Raw genomic sequence first — 19,149 nt, forward strand, 5'->3', positions numbered from 1 at the left:
CAGGGTTAAACTCCATCTGCCACTTTTCTGCCCAGTTTTGCATCCTATCAATGTCTCCTTGCAGCCTGCAAGAGCCCTCCACCTCATCCACTACTCCACCAATCTTGGTGTCATCAGCAAATTTACTAACCCACCCTTAAGCCCCTTCTTCCAAGTCACTGATAAAAATCACAAATAGCAGAGGACCCAGCACTGACCCCTGTGGTACACTGCTGGTAACTGGCCTCCAGTCTGAAAATTTTCCTTCCACCACCATCCTCTATCTTCTATGAGACAGCCGGTTACTTATCCAATTGGCCAAATTTCCTTCTATCCCACACATCCTTATCTTCTTTGTGAGCCCACCTGGGGAACCTTATCAAATGCCTTACTAAAATCCATGTACACGACATCAACTGCTCTACCTTTGTCTACACACTTACTATCTCAAAGAATTCAATCAAATATGAGAGGCAGGACTTACCCCTCATGAAACCGTGCTGACTATCCCGGATTAAACTGTATCTTTCCAAATGGTCATAAATCCTATCTCTCAGGACCCTTTCCATTAACTTACCAACTACCAAATTAAGACTAATTGGCCCATAATTACCAGGGTCATTCCTATTTCCTTTCTTGAAGAGAGGAACAATATTCACCACTCTCCAATCCTCTGGCACAATCCCCATGGACAGTGAGGACCCAAAGATCAAAGCTAAAGGCTCTGCAATCTCATCCCTTGTCTCCCAAAGTATCCTAGGATGTATCCCATCTGGCTCAGGGGATTTAGCCACCATCAGGTTTTTCAAAATTGCTAATACATCTTCCCTCAGAACATCTACCTCCTCCATCCTATCAGCCTGCATCATGCACTCACCCTCAAAACCATGGTCCCTCTCCTCAGTGAACACTGAAGAAAAGTATTCATTCAATGCCTCACCCATTTCTTCTGACTCCATGCACAAGTTCCCACTACTGTCCTTGACTGGCCCTAACCTCACCCTGGTCATTCTTTTATTTCTCACATAATAGTAAAAAGCCTTGAGGTTTTCTTTTATCCAACCCGCCAAGGACTTCTCATGCCCCCTCCTAGCTCTCCTGAGCCCTTTAACTCATTCCTAGTTACCTTGCAACTTTCAAGCGACCCAACGGAACCTTGTTTTCTCACCCTTACATACGCTTCCTTTTTTCTCTTGACAAGACATTCAGCCTCTTTTATGAACCACGGTTCCCTCACTCGGCCATTTCCTCCCTGCCCGACAGGGACATACCTATCAAGAACACGTAGTATTTGTTCCTTGAACAAGCTCCACTTTTCATTTGTGCCTTTCCCTGACAGTTTCTGTTCCCATCTTATGCTCCCTAATTCTTGCCTAATCGCATCATAATTACCCCTTCCCCCAATTATAAACCTTGCCCGGCCATATGGCCCTATCCCTCGCCATTGCAATAACGAAAAACACCGAATTGTGGTCACTATCTCCAAAGTGCTCTCCCACAAACAAATCTAACACTTGGCCTGATTCATTACCCAGTGCCAAGTCCAAAGTGGGCCCACCTCTTATCGGCTTATCCACATATTGTGTCAGGAAACTCTCCTGCGCACACTGTACAAGAAGTGTCCCATCCGAACTATTCGACCTATAAAGGTTCCCATCAATATTTGGAAAGTTATATTTGAACAGCAATGTAACAAATATTTAATGCAGGTATCTGTCATTTCCAGGGCAGTCTATATCGCTAAAAATTCTCAGAGACAAAAACATAGATAGTATCAAAATAGCATGCTTTTGACTAGTTCAGAGCCCAAGGATGAAGGCATTACCTGGAGCCTCTGCTGAGATTGTGCTAAAGTTGGTATTAAAGGTGCTGCAGTAGTTGGTGTGATCTTTCGCATATATCCTCCATTTTTAACCCCACTGCCAGCTACATAGGACGCCAGCAGCTTACGTAATTCACCTGCAACACAAGACCTGGTGAAACATCTTGACTTGGCTTTCATTAACTGACACACATTGTCAGTGGTTAACACACAAATATTCAGAGAATTAATGATTTTCATCTGGCCAGGGGGTTGTGTGGGTAAATACAATGAACGTATGAATGAATGTAATGTCAGAACAGTGAAGATGCATGCAGCCTTTCCTTGTATCTTAGATAATAATGTAGGTCGACTTGGGTCACGCCACACGCAGCACCATCTCAAGAGGTCTATTGGCGTTCTAATGTAATGGTGACCTGCCATGCTTTATTACAATCAGAATGGTACTCTAAAATATCCAAAATATCTAAGTAATCTAAGAGCATAACATCCCCACCACTTCTTGTTTTCCATGCTAGTAATATGTTTGAAAAGGACAATTAGGTCCATAAGTGAGACTCATAACAGAAAATGCTGGAAATAAAGAACAAAGAGCAAAACAGCCTAGGAAACAGGCCCTTCGGCCCAATGAGCCCGCGCCGCCTTTTTAACATTATGAGTCCCCCCCTCCACCCATGACCCTTGTCTATGCTTATGGCATTCCACATTGAGGGAAGACTAATTTAGGGACGATTTGTTACACCAATCAGCCTAATAGCACATCTTTGGGGTCTGGGAGGAAACCGGAGCACCCAGAGAAAACCCACACAAGCACGGGGAGAATGTGCAAACTCCCACAGACACTGGCCCAAATCCATGTGTCTGCACAGCAAACAGTGATAATCACTGTCGTGTTGCCCAGCATCTGGTCCAGTTTAAGCATACACTAACGATGTGAAGTACTAGGCTATTCTCAAAACAACCAAGAGCGGCCCTTGTACAACCCATCGCGTGTATGCCCCTTGTTGGACAAGGCGGACTGAAGCATCCGTGGATTAAAAGAGAAAAACATCAGTATCATCCACATCCTTTTACATTCCCAGGGACATCCCAAGGCTCCTGAACCTTATTTAAAACAGTCTCCTATATCCCTCCATCTCCATCCCACTCATGTGCCTAACTAACTCTTAAACAACTCCAGCGTGCCTGCCTCCACCACCTTGCTTGGCAGAGCATTCCATACCCCCACTACCCTCTGTGTGGGAAATCTCCCTCTAACATCTGAATTGTACCTCGCCCCCCCTCACCCTAAGCCGTGGCCCCTCGTAATGTGTGTTTCCAACATAGGAAAAAGCTTACCACTGTTTACTCTATCTATACCCTTCATAATCTTATATACCTCTATTAGATCTCTCCTCAGTCGCTGTCTTTCAAGAGAAAACAGCCCCAATTTGCTCAATCTTTCCTCATAACACAGTCCACACAGTCCTTCCATACCAGGCAGCATCCTGGTAAACCTCCTCTGCATTCTCTCCAGGGTCTCCACGTCTTGCCGGTAGTAAGGCGACCAGAACTGGATGCAGTACTCCAAATGCAGCCTAACCGATGTTCTATACAACTGCAACATTAGACTCCAGCTCTTCTATTCTATACCCCTTCCTATGAAGGCTAACATACTATGAGCTTTCTTCACAACCTTCTCCACTTGTACTGCCACCTTCAAAGACTTGTGCACTTGCACCCCCAGGTCCCTCTGCATTTCTATACCCTTTATAGGTCTACCCTTTATCATATAACTCCTCCCCACATTATTTCTGCCAAAATGCATCACCTCACATTTATCAGGATTAAACACCATTTGCCATTTATCTGCCCAATATACCAGACTATCTATATCCTGTTGTATTGCCTGACACTGCTCCTCACTGCCCGCCAATCCAGCCATCTTAGTGTCATCTGCAAATTTGCTGATCACACCACTTACTTCCTCTTCCAAGTCATTTATATATACTACAAAAAGAGGTCCCAGTACTGAGCCCTGCGGCACACCACTAGTGACAGACCTCCAGCTAGAAAAGGACCCTTCTACTACTACTCTCTGTCTCCTCTTACCAAGCCAGTTATCCATCCATCTAGATACCTGGCCTTATGTCCCATGAGCCTTAACCTTTTCAACCAATCTACCATGAGGGACTTTGTCAAACGTCTTATTGAAATCCATATAGACGACATCAACGGCTCGTCCTTCATCGACCGTTTCTGTCACCTCCTCAAAAAATTCTACCAGATTCGTAAGGCAAGACTTCCCCTTAACAAAGCCATGCTGTGTATCCCTAATCAGATCACAACACTTTAAATGCTCATACATCCTATCCCTAAGAATCCTCTCCATCAACTTGCCTACCACTGACATCAAACTCACCGGCCTATAGTTACCCAGGTTATCCCTCCTACCCTTTTTAAACAACGGTACCACGTTCACTATCCTCCAGTCCTCTGGGAACTCACCTGTGTCCAAAGAAGAGACAAAGATTTGCATCAGAGGCCCAGCTCTGATCTATGATACTGATGTATGAAACGGCATCCTGAAAAGTTGACAGTTTTTCTCTGCAGAGATGCTACTGGAATATTTTTAGCAACCACCGAATTTTGCCTTTGTAATTAAGTTTGACCTTCCTTTTCTGATACATATACTTTATCAAGCCATGCTGTTCATGATCCTTTAGACTGGTTAATTTTTTGGTTGAAATCAAAAAAAGTTTTAGCTTTCAGTAACTCTCATCCTTTTTAAGTAACAACAGAGCATTTGCAACAATTTACTTCTGAGGAACTCGTCTTGGATCCAGTAAACATTTACTGCAGACAGATAAGCCGCTTCATTTGAAGTAATAAAGCTCTATTTTTTCTCTACCTTTTACCCAATATCTAATGCCCAGAATATACTCACTCAGATAGGGACAGCAGAGATAGAGCAGTTGTTGATCAACCAATGGAACAGAATCCTGAAAATAGGAAAAAAAAACACTCAGCTTCACTCAGATATATTTTCTGGAGATGGATTCTCAATTATAACTGATGATGTTCCCAGTGATTTGATTTTTTGACATTTTTAATGCAACAGTGCGACTGAATTTCACATTATATCCAGAAGATTCCTATTTGAACCAGGAAGAAGTGAGAATCATTCTGACCCGTTTAGAGTCTTGGCACTGTTTTGAAAGTAGCCTATATAGCTTGTCCATTTGGTTAATGATATTACCGATACATAAGAAACCATAATTAAAGTCATCTCCCCTTTCCTTGAATCTATTAAGTTTGAACAAAATTTATGATAATAAGGCCAATGTAACAAAACTATGGCGGGGGGGGGGGGGGGGGGGGGGGGGGCGGGGTGGTGGGAATGCAAAGACTGTTTAATGTTTTGATAGAGATGAAGGACAGGATCCAGACCCAGTGACAGCAAAGGAAAGATCATATATTTCCAAGTCAGGATGGTGCATGACCTGGAGAAAAACCTGGTGACACACCCCTGCACCAAATGCCTCTTCTTCTAGATGGTAAGAGATCACAGATTTGGAAGATGATGTCAAAGAAGTACTGGTGAGTTACTGAAGTGCATTGTTTAAATGGTAAATACTGCAGCCCTGTGTGCTGGAGATTGAGAGAGTGAATGTTTAAGGTGGTGGATGTTGCACCTATCAAGTGAGCTGTGTTTTTCCTCAATGCTAATGAGCTTGAGTGTTGTTGGAACTGCACTCATCCAGCCAAGTGGAGAGTATTCCATTGCACTCCTGACTTGTAGATAGTGTGTAGGCTTCGGAGATTCAGGAAGTGGGTTACATTTCTGGTTAATGATAACCTTTAAGATGTTGGTGATGTAGGATTTGATGATAGCAATGGTACTGAATGTCCAGGGCGATAATTAATATTTTCTCTTGTTGGCAATGGTCATTGTGTGACAGGAATGTTACCAGCCACTTTACAACCCAAACCTGAATGCTATCCAGGCCTTGAGGTGGTCAGGTCCACTATGCATCATTACCTGAGGAGTTCGGAATGGAACTGATCATTTTTAATTCATCAGTAAACATTCCCATTTCTAACCTCGTTAAATGAAATAACACAAGATATTTGGGCCTAGGACACCACTGATGAACTCCAGCAATAACGGTCTGGGGCTTAGATAATTGACCTCTAGCCATCTTCCTTTGTTAAAGGCAAAATATTGCAGACGCTGAAACAAAAAGTGAAAATTCTGGAAAATCTCAGGAGGTCTGACAGCATCTGCTTTTGTTTCAGGCATTGTGTTTTTGTTTGATTCCTGCATCTACATTACGAGACTGTCCGAGAAGCACATCGTGTCAGCCTGCTCTTGCCACTGAACTAATTTCTTCCTATCTTGACTCCATCCTCTCTCCTCTTTTCCCACCCTTACCACCTACATCCATGATTCCTCTGATGCCCTATGCCATATCAACAACTTCTAGTTCCCTGGCCCAAACTGCCTCCGACCCACCATGGATGTCCAATCCCCCTACACCTCCATTCACCTCCAGGATGGCCTGAGAGCTCTTTGTTTCTTCCTCGAACTAGAGACCTGAACAACTCCCATTCACCTCCACCCTCCTCCATCTGGCTGAACCTGTTTTCTCAGTCAAAAATTTCTCCTTTAACACATTTCACTTTTTCAAAATAAAAGGTGTGGCTATAGGTCCCAATTAGGTCTGTCTCAATGGGATATGTGGAATACTCCTTGTTTCAGTCCTACTCTGGCCCCCTCCCACAACTCTTTCATCGGTTCATAGACAGCTACTTCATGGTCTCATCTGAACCTGGAAAAAGTTATCAATTTCGCTTCTAATTTCTTCTATCATGGTCCATCTCAGATATTTCCTTTCCTTTACCGCCCTGACTTGACTACTGTCCAACAGTATCCATTACAAGCCCAGCGACTCCCAGCTGCCTGATTACACCTCTTCGCACCTCACATCTTGGAAGAATTCCATTCCATTCTCTCAGTCCCTTCGCCACCACTAAGTCTGTTCCGATGATGCCACTTTCAAAAAATGCCGCTGCTGATGTCTTCCTTCTTCCTTAATTGTAGTTTTACACCCAATGGGATTGATGAGGACTCACAATCATGTCCATCCTGTCTCCCAGGCCACTGCACTCACTTCCTCCCAGAACCAGGATAGGAACCCTCTTGTCCTCACTTTCCATCCCACCAGCCTCCACATTCATAAGCCGCCATCATTTTGGCCAACTCCAGCATGATGCCACCAATAAACTCATAGAACACAGAAAAACTACAGCACAAACAGGCCCTTCGGCCCACAAGTTGCGCCAATCATATCGCTACCTACTAGGCTTACCTATAACCCTCAATCCTGTTAAGTCCCATGTACTCATCCAGCAGTCTCTTTTAAAAGACCCTATCGAATTTGCCTCCACGACCACCGACGGCAGCCGATCCCACTCACCCACCACCCTCTGAGTGAAAAACTTACCCCTGACATCTCCTCTGTACCTGCTCCCCAGCACCTTAAACCTGTGTCCTCTCGCAGCAACCATTTCAGCCCTGGGAAAAAGCCTATGAGAATCCACCCGATCAATACCACTCAACATCTTACATACTGCTATCATGTCACCTCTCATCCTTCGTCTCTCCAAGGAGAAAAGACCAAGCTCCCTCAACCTATCTTCATAAGGCATGGCACCCAATCCAGGCAACATCCTTGTAAATCTCCTCTGCACCCTTTCAATAGCTTCCACATCTCTCCTGTAATGAGGTGACCAGAACTGAGCACAGTACTCCAAGTGGAGTCTGACTAGGCTCTTATAAAGCTGCAGCATTATCTCCCAACTCCTAAACTCAATCCCTCGATTAATGAAGGCAGTACACCATATGCCTTCTTAACCACATCCTCTACCTGCGAGGCCGATTTAAGAGTCCCACGGACCCGGACCCCAAGGTCCTTCTGAACCTCTACACTGCTAAGAGTCTTACCCTTGATATTATAGTCCTTCATCCCATTTGACCTGCCAAAATGGACCACTACACATTTATCTGGGTTGAAGTCCATCTGCCACTTCTCTGCCCAGTCTTGCATCCTATCTATCTCTTGCTGCAAATTCTGACTTCCCTCCAAACTATCCACAACACCACCAACCTTTGTGTCATTGGCAAACTTGCCAACCCATCCCTCCACTTCCTCATCGTCATTTATGAAAATTACAATCAGCAAGGGTCCCAGAACAGATCCCTGGGGCACTCCACTGGTGACCGGACTTATTGCAGAAAAAGACCCATCTACAACCACTCTCTGCTTTCTGCCGTCAAGCCAGTTCTGGATCCACAAAGCAACAGCCTCTTGGGTCCCACGCCCTCTCATTTTCTCAAGAAGTCTTGCATGGGGGACCTTATTGAACGCCTTGCTGAAGTCCATATAAACCAATCTACCACTCTTCCTTCGTCAATGTGTTTAGTCACATTTTCAAAGAACTCAACCAGGCTCGTAAGGCATGATCTGCCTTTGACAAAGCCATGCTGACTACTTTTGAGCATACTAAACTTCTCTAAATGTTCATAAATCCTGTCCCTCAGGATCTTCTCCATCAACTTACCAACCATTGAGGTTAGACTCATCAGTCGGTAATTTCCTGGACTATCCCTATTCCCTTTCTTGTATATAGGAACCACATCCGCAATCCTCCAAACCTCCAGAACCTTTCTTGTCTCCATCGATGACGCAAAGATCATTGCCAGAGGCTCTGCAATCTCTTCCCTCGCCTCCCACAGTAACCTGGGGTACATCCCATCTGGTCCCAGCAACTTATCTATCTTGATGCTATTCAAAAGTTCCAACACATCTTCTTTCTTAATGTCCACATACTCAATCTTTTCAGTCCGCTACAAGCCTGCAGTACAACCACCCAGATCTTTTTCCACGTGAATACCGAGGTAAAGTATTCATTCAGCACCTCTGCTATTTCTGCCGGTTCTGTACAAACTTTCCCACCTTCACATTTTATAGGTCCTATTCCTTCACATCTCATCTTTTACTCTTCATATATTTGTAGATCACATCTCATCCTTTTACTCTTCACATCATGAGGGGAAGATTCACATCTTCCCCTCACTCCCCCCAGTCAGCACTCCACAGGGACTATTCCCTCCTGGACACCCTGGTCCATTCCTCCATCACACCCAACACCTCACACACTGCCAATGGCGCCTTCCCATGCAATTGTAGGTGGTGAAGCACCTGCCCCTTCACCTCCGCCTGCTTACCATCCGAGGGCTCAAACACTCTTTTCAGGTAAAGCAGATATTCACATGCACCTCCTTTAATCTGGTTGATTTCATTTGCTGCTCCCAATGCAGTCTACTCTACATCAGAGAGGCGAAAGACAGATTGGGTGACCAGTTTGCAGAAGCCTTTGGTCAGTCTGCAAGCAGGACCCAGACTTTCTAGTCACTTGCCATTTCAACACACCACCCTGCTTTCCTGTCCACATGTTTGTCTTTGGCCTTTTACGTTGTCCCAATGAAGCTCAATGTAAACTGAGGAACAGTGTCTCAATCAATATTCTGATTGAGCACTTTATAGCCTTCCAAACTGAACAATGAGCTCAACAACTTCAGAGCGTGAACTCTCTCCTACACTTCCACTCCATCTCCATTTATTTCATTTCATTTCTTCTTTTCATTTTATTCATCCATTTTTACTATATTATGTTATATTGCTATTTTTATTTTTCCACCTCAAATTTCATTTTCCATCTTTCCACCCAATGTTGTCCCCTGTTCCCCCACCCCGCAAATAAATCTTATTTTATTTTCATCTTCTACTCCACTAAAGGGTCATCTAGCCTCAAAACGTTGGCTCTATTCTCCCTCCACACTTGCTGTTTGAACTGCTGAGATTTCCCAACATCCTCCTTTGTACTTGCATGACTCCAACCAGTGGAGTATCCTTCTCAACACCCAATAACTTACTAGGGATCCTTAATGCCACACTCTGCCAAATACTGCCTTGACCTTAAGAGCAGATAATCTTACCTCACCTTAAGTATGCAGTCAAATTGTCCTACATTTAAAAAAAAGGATACTTCTTAGGTACAAAATTTGATCTCTTTGTTTACTCGCTAGGAGACACCATTGCAACCTATCCCAGTGATTTGAACATCCATTAAAATGTTTCAATACAGGGTGGAGGCTCTTACTAAATAAGATAAATTAAGATGGCAAATGCTGTCCTTCTGTTTAAAAAGGGCTGCAGGGAAAAGCCTGGGAACTACAGGCCACTTAGCCTCACATCTGAAGTGGGTAAACTGTTGGGAAGGTATTTTGAGAGACAGGATCTACAGGCATTTAGAGATGCAAGGACTGATTAGGGACGGTCAGCATAGTTTTGAGTGTGGAAAATTATGTCTCACAAATTTGACTGAGTTTTTTGTAGAGGTAACCAAGAAGGTAGATGAGGGCAGTGTAGTCGATGTTGTCTACATGGACTTTAGCAAGGCCTTTGAGAAGGTACCGCATGATAGGTTGTTGCATAAAGTTAACTTTCACGGGATCCAAGATGGGGTATCTAAATGGATACAAAATCAGTTTCTTGACAGAAGCCAGAGGGTGGTTGTGGAGAGTTGTTTTTCAAACTGGAGGCCTGTGACCAGCGGTGTGCCTCAGGCATCAGTGTTGGGCCCTCTGTAATTTCTCATTTACATTAATGATTTGGATGAGAATATAGTGGGCATGGTTAGTAAGTTTGCAGATGACACCCAAGGTTGGTGGCATGGTGGACAGTGAGGAAGATTACCTCCAATTGCAGTGGGCTACGAATGGCAGATGGAGTTTAATTTAGACAAATGCAAGGTGATGCATTTTGGTAGACTGAACCAGGGTAGGACTTACTCAGTCAATGGTAGGGTGTTGGGGAGAGTTACATAACTAAGAGATCTAGGGGTACATGTTCATAGCTCCTTGAAAGTGAAGTCACAGGTGGACAGAGTGGTGAAGGTGGTATTTGGCATGCTTGATTTCATCGGTCAGAACACTGAATACAAGAGTTGGAATGTTTTATTGAAGTTGTAAAAGACATTGGTAAGGCCACACTCGGAATACTGTATGCAATTCTGGTCACCCTATTATAGAAAGGATATTATTAAACTAGAAAGAGTGCAGAAAAGATTTACTAGGATGCTACCAGGACTTGATGGATTGAGTTATAAGGAGAGACTGAATAGACTGGGACTTTTCCTCTGGAGCAGGTGACCTTAGAGGTCTATAAAATAACGAGGAGCGTAGACAAGGCAGGTTTACGGTGAGAGGGAAGAGATGCAAAAGTGTCCTGAGGGGCAATTTTTTCACAGAGGGCAGTGAGTGTCTGGAACAAGCTGCCAGAGGTAGTAGTGGAGGCAGGTACAAATTTATCTTTTAAAAAGCATTTAGATAGTTACATGAGTACAATGGGTATAGAGGGATGTGGGCCAAATGCGGGCAATTAGGATTAGCTTAGGGGTTTTAAAACAAAAGGGCAGCATGAACAAGTTAGGCCTAAGGGCCTGTTTCCATGCTATAAACCTCTATGACTCTAGATAGCAAAGAACAATATTTTCTTTAAATTCATTCTTGGCAGTTGGAGTCACTGACAAACCAGTATTTACTGACTATCTCAAACAATCCTTGCTGGCCCACCACATTGTTCTGGACTTGGGAGTCACATGTAGACCAAACTAGGTATGGACAACATGTTTTTCCTTTCCTGAATGACATTAGTGAGTAGATGGGTTTACCATTTGATGGTTCCATAGTCACTATTACTGATACTGATTTTTTTATTCCAGATTTTATTACCTGAATTTAAATTCCCCAGCTGCCTAGGTGTACTTTAACCCGTCACCTTCAAATCATTAGCCAAGGGCTCTGAATCATGAGTCCAATTCCCTATTGATATGGCATGGATGCAACTTTGCATTTCCTACAATCTCCAATCTTAACCATGCTGCAACAGAGAGACAGAAACATAGAAAACAGGAGTAGGCCATTTGACTGTTTTGAACCTGCTCCGCCATTCATTTTGATCATGACTAGTCATCAAATTCAATATCCTGATCCCTATATCCCTTCAGCCCAACAGCTATATCTAATTTCTTCTTGAAATCACACAATGTTTTGGCATCAAGTATCAGCCATGATCTGACTGAATGTGGAGCAGGCTCGAAGGGCTGAACTTGCCACTTCTGCTCCTAATTTCTCTGTTCCTATTAACTACTTTCATACTCAGCAGAAGGCTGGGAATATCTACTTGGGTTGGAAGGGGTGACAGCAGAGAATCAGCCTATGTCTAACCAAGATCTGTGTATCATGACAACAAGTAATGGGAATGACAACATACTAGGATGTTTAGAAAAAAGCAATAATTATTAAACCCCTCCCCATTATCTATTTACTTCTGAGGACAAGACACTGTTTTCCTTTTAGAGTGCAGGTTATGTTGTGGAGGTGCTTTGCACACACTTATTTTGTATACTTGAAGCTCAGCAAACGTATTGGAAGCTGCTAAAAATTGTCATTTGCCAAGATGGGTAAAAACAGATAAATAAAAAAATGGAGCCTGCAGAAAGAAAGGTTCTTACAGTTCAGAAAAAAGCAATATCTAGATAGCCATAAATAGAATTGCGCATTGACAGCTTAAACTGAATGAACTGCGCAAAGAGGTAATTGTGTGAAGACACTCAAAAGAAAAAAATAGAGATAATACAGATTGGGCAACATTAGGTTTTGGAAGTAGGCTGTTATTTTTCTCACAAACAACAAGCATGTATGTGTCAGGAGACAGGAGCTTATCAGCGTAAAAGGTTGTGCTCACTGGTTTTCTTCTTTTTCACGCACTATCATCTAACTCTTGTCAGTGCACAGTTCCTGAACACAAGTGGCCTTATCTCAGTGAACCGTCCTCTAACTTGGGAACTTGGGACAGTGTACACTGACAGGCTATGCTGTCCTGAATGGCATCACATCCACATCCAATCCTGTTTTCACACAATGTTCACGGAAGTTGGTCTAGTGCACCAACTGATAACAACTTTCCTCACCAGTATTATCCGAAATGCTCCTATGCATAAGATCAACAAACACACTGTGGATCAAATGACGACTATTTGCTCTGCGTGGTTTAGCATTACATTGTCTTTTTCCAGGAGGTGATGGCCCAGTGGTATTATCACTGGACTATTAATCCAGAACTCAACTAATGTTCTGGGAAGCCAGGTTTGAATCCCACCACAGCAGCTAGTGGAATTTGAACTCAATAAAATAAAATCTAGAATGAAGAATCTACAGGTGGTCATGAAAACATTGTTGGTTGTTGGAAAAACCCATCTTGTTCATCAATAATGTCCTTTAGGGAAGGCATTCTGCCATCCTTACCTGGTCTGGACTATGTACGACTTCAGAGCCACAGCAACGTGGTTGACTCTCATACTGCAATTAAGGATGGGCAGTAAATGCCCAAGTCACATGAATGAAATAAAATTTAACAAATCAGGAAAGTTTTAATTAATTAAATGACAAGACTTAAAAGAATTTAAAAGAAATTTCAACTGTTGAATAAATAAAAACTGGAAGTATAAGGCCTGCTTGGCAGATTACTTACTAAGCCTTGATCCAATATACTTATTTCAAATTCATCAAAATTCTCTTCATTGAAGAACATTTCTTGAGGAACTGCTGGAATCTAAGAAAATATTGATAATGTTGTTAAAAATTTGGATTAGGCATCATACTTCACATCATAGTCTGTGCATTGTTTATTTCAAAACCCATAAAGCCCAAAGTTTGAAGCTGGAAAAGCTCTGGAGACTTAAGTCTTTCAAAAGACACTGCCTTTGTCTAGATCCTAGGCCCCAAGCCCAGGGAGCTTAAAAGGCACAGATCCAAATTAAACTGCCCAGTAAAAACAAAAATTCTACTTCAGATTTCTGAAGTCATACTGAGCTAAAAAGATTGATCTATAAATAGACTTGGAAATTTTTCTCTATATCAGTGTGACTGATTTCATGCCTTTTTAAAAATAAATTATAAGCTTGCCTAATTAGTTTGTTTGCATTTGGAAATCCTCAGTGATTTCTCAAGTCAGTTTCTCAGCTGTTTTCTGTGGCTCAGCTGCTAACACTCACCTCTGAATCAGAAGGTTGTTGGTCAAGTCCCACTCTAGAAACTTGAGCACATAGCCCAGGGTTAGGAACTGATGATGGTGCCTCAATCGCTGGTGAGTCCTTTTCAGTTGAGACATCAAACAGAGGTCCCACCTGCTCTCCCAGCTGGTCATAAAAGATCCCATGGCACTATTCGAAGAAGAGGCAAGATGTTCTCCAGTGTCTTGACCAATATTTATGCTCAAACCAACAGCACTAAAAAATATTGCTGTTGTGGGGCCTTGCTTTTCACAAATAAACTGCCACTTTTACTACAACAGTGGTCAGACTTCAAAAATACTTAATTGGTTCCAAAACGCATTGGGACATCATGAGGTTGTGAAAGACACTTTATAATTGCAAGTCTTTCTTCACGTGATTCATTCTTGAGAAAACCTGCATTTATTGCTAATCCCTGTTGACCTTTGAGAATATTGGTGCACTACCTGACTAAACTGGTACAGTAGATGCGAACGGACTGCTCTGTGTTTTTAGGGGAAGAGAGTCACAACATGCAAGAGAAAAAAATCTGAAAACTGATAGTCCCTCCATTTTCTACCAATGAGCTCCCCAAATTACAACAACTAATTAGTCAGACATTTGAAGAACCCATGACCTCAAATATGCATTCTGTAGTTTTCAAAGCCAAAACTAAACAACTTCCTTTAACATGAGGTAAATACTTGCCTGGAAAAGCCATCCCAGTACAGCAAGGATCAACAACTTGTTCAGGAAATTTCCATTTTTCTCACTTGTTAGAACCAAGGATCTGTTTGATGAACGACAGAGTAAGGCCATTTTAACTGATATATAAACAAATGCCCCTTTCCCTCCCTCTTTGAAGTAGTTGTATCATCAAACACTAATTTATAATTTCTTAACCAAATTATCACTGGAGGAAGTTATTGGAATGAAAAGTAGTGTTTTTAAAAGATTTCCTCAATCAAAACTGAATATTTTATTACATATTTTATCAGAGCAACACAAAGTATAAAAACTATAGTGCTAAAACACAAGGTACAAAGAAAAAGGAAGAAACAGCAGTATCCCAAAAACTGGTTATTAGATTAACCATTAAGATTTTATATCCTCTGTTCCAACTGTAGCTGCTTCGACGAATAATTCCACTGAGGTAGGTGGGTTAGACGCCCTGACCAACAATTGTCCTGCAGCTAAATCAGACTCATTGATCATCATCTCATTCTTGACTGGGACTTTGCTATGCACTGACTGTCCAGCAATAACTGAAGAATCTCAATAGCATCCAGAACAAAGGTGCCCACTTCACTGACACCTCATCCACCACCTTAAACATTCACTCCCTCCAGCTGCAACACGCAATGATAGTAGCATGTACCGTATATAAGATGTGCATGCCATATACAACGACTCACTATGAAAACCTCCCTCCCCCCGATATTCAAGCTGAAGACAGCTAGTTACACAGGGTCCCTCATGATAAGATTAGGTCCGCAAAAGGCCGCACTACCGATGACTTCACTTGTGCATACTCATACCCGCTAAAGACGTCAGTACATACAGTTAAATAGGAAGAACCCACATCACATGGACTGCAGCAGTTCACAAAGGCAGCTCACCACCACCTTCTCAAGGGCAATTAGCAATGGACAACAAATAACAGCTGAGCCAATGATGTCCACACCCTGTGAAATCATTTCTAAAAAATATTCTCTGGAGTCCAGAAGAACGAGGGGGGATTTTGTTGAAACAGTCAAGATTATGAAGATTTCTGCATTCTAGCCTCATCTTCCAAGGGACCAACATTCACTTTAGCTATTCTCTTCCTCTTTCTATACCTATAGAAGTTTTTACTGTTTGTTTTTATATTTTACATTAGTTTTCTTTCATAAATTTAACTTTGCTCTTTTTTGTAACTCTTTGTTGATCTTTAAAAATTTCCCAATCTTCCAGTGTGCCACTGGCCTTTGCAGTACAGCATGCCTTAAGTTTTTATCTTTGTCTTATCCTTAACTCTTCCCCCTTCTTACTACCTTTCTGCCTCTCTAGAATATATTTCAGTTGGGAGGCAATTAAATAAATATCTGCCACTGTTCATCAACTGTCCTACCTGCCTAGTTCACTTGGGCCAAAGCTGTCCTCATGAATATGTTCAGAATGCTAGAGTGGGACTCTCTTTTCTTGCCCTCAAACTGAACTGGAAGATCTAGCATATTATGATCATGCTTCCCTGGAAAATTATTTACTATGAGATCATTCATTAGACCTACCTCATTATAATAGCAAATCTAGAACAGCCTGCTCCATGTTGCTTCCACAACATATCGCCCCCTCCCCCCGCAAAAAAATCTAATACATTCAATGAACCGTCTCTTGAGGCTCCCCTTGCCAATTTGACTTTTCCAGTCAATATGTATGTTGAAAGCAACCATAATCATGGTTGCTTTCAACATACATATTGACTGGAAAAGTTTATGACTATGATTGCTTTCAACATACTTCTTGAGAAGGTGACAGGGCATGGGATCCAGGGGGCTTTGGCCTTGTGGATCCAGAACTGGCTTGCCTGCAGAAGGCAGAGAGTGGTTGTGGATGGGTCTTTTTCTGCATGGAGGTCGGTCACCAGTGGAGTGCCCCAGTTCTAGGACCCTTGCTGTTTGTCATTTTCATAAATGACCTGGATAAGGAAGTGGAGGGATGGGTTAGTAAGTTTGCAGACGATACGAAGGGTGGTGGTGTTGTGGATGGTCTGGAGGAATGTCAGAAGTTGCAGCGGGACATAGATAGGATGCAAGACTGGGTGGAGAAGTGGCAGATGGACTTCAATGCAGATAAATGTGTAGTGGTCCATTTTGGCAGGACCAATGGGATGAAGGAATACAATATCAAGGGTAGGAGTCTTAGCTGTGTTGAAGAGCAGAGGGATCCTAGGGTCCGGGTCCACAGGACTCTTAAATCGGCCTCGCAGGTGGAGGATGTGGTCAAGAAGGCGTATGGTGTACTGGCCTTCATTAATCGAGGGATTGAGTTTAGGAGTCGGGAGGTAATGCTGCAACTTTATAAGGAGGTAATGCTGCAACTTTGTCAGACCCCACTCGGAGAACTGTGCGCAGTTCTGGTCGCCTCACTATAGGAAGGACGTGGAAGCTATTGAAAGGGTACAGAGGAGATTTACAAGGATGTTGCCTGGATTGGGAGGCATGCATTATGAAGATAGATTGAAGGAGCTGGGACTCTTCTCCCTGGAGAGACGAAGGTTGAGAGGCGACCTGATAGAGGCTTATAAGATGTTGAGAGGAATAGATAGGGTGGATTCTCAGAGGCTATCTCCCAGGGCTGAAATGGTCGCTACGAGAGGACACAGATTTAAGGTGCAGGGAAGCAAGTACAGAGGAAACGTTAGGGATAAGTTTTTCACTCAGAGGGTGGTGAGTGAATGGAATTGGCTGCCGTCAGTGGTGGTGGAGGCGAACTCGCTGGGGTCTTTTAGAAGACTTCTGGATGAGTATATGGGATCTAATGGGATTGGGGGTTATAGATAGGTCTATGGCTTAGTAGGTATAGAAGTGATCGGCGCAACTAGTGGGCCAAAGGGCCTGTTTGTGTTGTAGTGTTCTATGTTCTATGATTATTGTGTACCTTTCTTACAAGCCTTCAGTATTTTTTGGTTTATACTGCATCTCACTACAGGATTACTGTTTGGCGACCTATAGATTACTCCTACTAGGACTTATTTCACTCAAACTTACTTATTTCTACCCAGACTGAATCTATGCCTTGGACTCGAGCCTATTTGTCATTACAACACTGACATCTTCCTTAACAGAGCTCCACCACATCCTTTTTCTTCCTGCCTATTCTCCCCAAAGTAGTCATGATGTGGGTATGCCGGCGTTGGACTGGCGTAAACACAGTAAAAAGTCTGACAACACCAGGTTTTAGTCCAACCTATTTATTTGATAATATACTCACTAGCTTTCGGGGTTACCCCCTTCGTCAGGTGAATGGAGAGTTCTGGCCTCAGACAGAGCATATAAAGCACAGACAGTTTAGAGATTACTGATTAAAATGCGAATCCTTACACCTAACCTGCTGTTCAAGACCTGAAGTGGCTGATAATGTGAGTGGAAGGAGCACTGATCACAGTTTAAAGAGATGTGTATTGTCTCCAGACAGTACAGTAAGTGAGGTTTTGCAAACCCAGGCAAGTCATGGGGGTTACAGATAGTGCGACATGAACCCAAGATCCCTGTTGAGACCGTCCTCATGTGTGCGGAACTTGGCTATCAGTCTCTGCTCAGCGACTCTGCGCTGTCGTGTGTCGTGAAGGCCGCCTTGGAGAATGCTTACCCGAAGGTCAGAGGCTGAATGCCCGTGACCACTGAAGTGTTCGCCAACAGGAAGGGAACAGTCTTGCCTGGTGACTGTCGAGCGATGTTCATTCATCCGTTGTCGTAGCGTCTGCATGGTCTCCCCAATGTACCATGCTTCGGGACATCCTTTCTTGCAACGTATCAGGTAGACAATGTTGGCCGAGTTGCAAGAGTATTTACCATGTACCTGGTGGATGGTATTCTCACGTGTGATGATGGTATCCATGTCGATGATCCGGCATGTCTTGCAGAGGTTGCTGTGACAGGGTTGTGTGGTATTGTGGTCACTGTTCTCCTGAAGACTGGGTAGTTTGCTGCGAACAATGGTCTGTTTGAGGTTGTGTGGTTGTCTGAAAGCAAGAAGTGGGGGTGTGGGGATAGCCCTGGCGAGATTCATTCTCCATTCACCTGACGAAGGGGGTAACCCCGAAAGCTAGTGAGTATATTATCAAATAAATAGGTTGGACTAAAACCTGGTGTTGTCAGACTTTTTACTGTATTCTCCCCAAACACAGAGTATCCTCGAACATTCAATTCCTAACTCTGTAATCAAGCATTCTTAATCCTCCTGCCTATCAACAGACAAAAATTAAATGCAAGACACAAATTCTAGTAGAGTAATAGAGTAATCAACCTACTCACAACACTGAAATGAGCAATTAGAAAGCCAAGATTCAGACATGTGGTCCTGAGCCCAAGAGAACTCTAATATATTAAAAGAGAAAATGCTGAAAATACTCAGCTGATCTGGCAGCATTTGCAGAGTGAGAAACAGTTAACTTCTGACAAACAACTTGATAACCACATCATCTGTTT

At 43.0% G+C, this 19,149-nt stretch overlaps 1 protein-coding gene across 2 annotated transcripts in view; it reads right to left on the bottom strand.

Annotated features, from left to right (window-relative positions):
• Nucleotides 1-19,149, bottom strand: part of cdan1 (codanin 1) — a 135,527-nt gene that overhangs the window by 31,182 nt on the left and 85,196 nt on the right. For both annotated transcript variants that reach the window (XR_013888572.1, XM_080202936.1), the window contains exons 15-18: nucleotides 14,669-14,750; nucleotides 13,441-13,521; nucleotides 4,728-4,782; nucleotides 1,805-1,938 (exon numbers count right to left, since the gene is read on the bottom strand). Coding sequence is in view for 1 of the 2 variants with exons in the window: in XM_080202936.1 (XP_080059062.1) it covers nucleotides 1,805-1,938; nucleotides 4,728-4,782; nucleotides 13,441-13,521; nucleotides 14,669-14,750 (352 nt within the window). In the remaining variant the exon portion in view is untranslated. The remainder of the gene's footprint in view (nucleotides 1-1,804; nucleotides 1,939-4,727; nucleotides 4,783-13,440; nucleotides 13,522-14,668; nucleotides 14,751-19,149) is intronic.

Source organism: Carcharhinus amblyrhynchos, chromosome 14 (genome assembly GCF_965287045.1).
Source record: "Carcharhinus amblyrhynchos chromosome 14, sCarAmb.v2.hapA, whole genome shotgun sequence".
Lineage (NCBI taxonomy): Eukaryota > Metazoa > Chordata > Chondrichthyes > Carcharhiniformes > Carcharhinidae > Carcharhinus > Carcharhinus amblyrhynchos.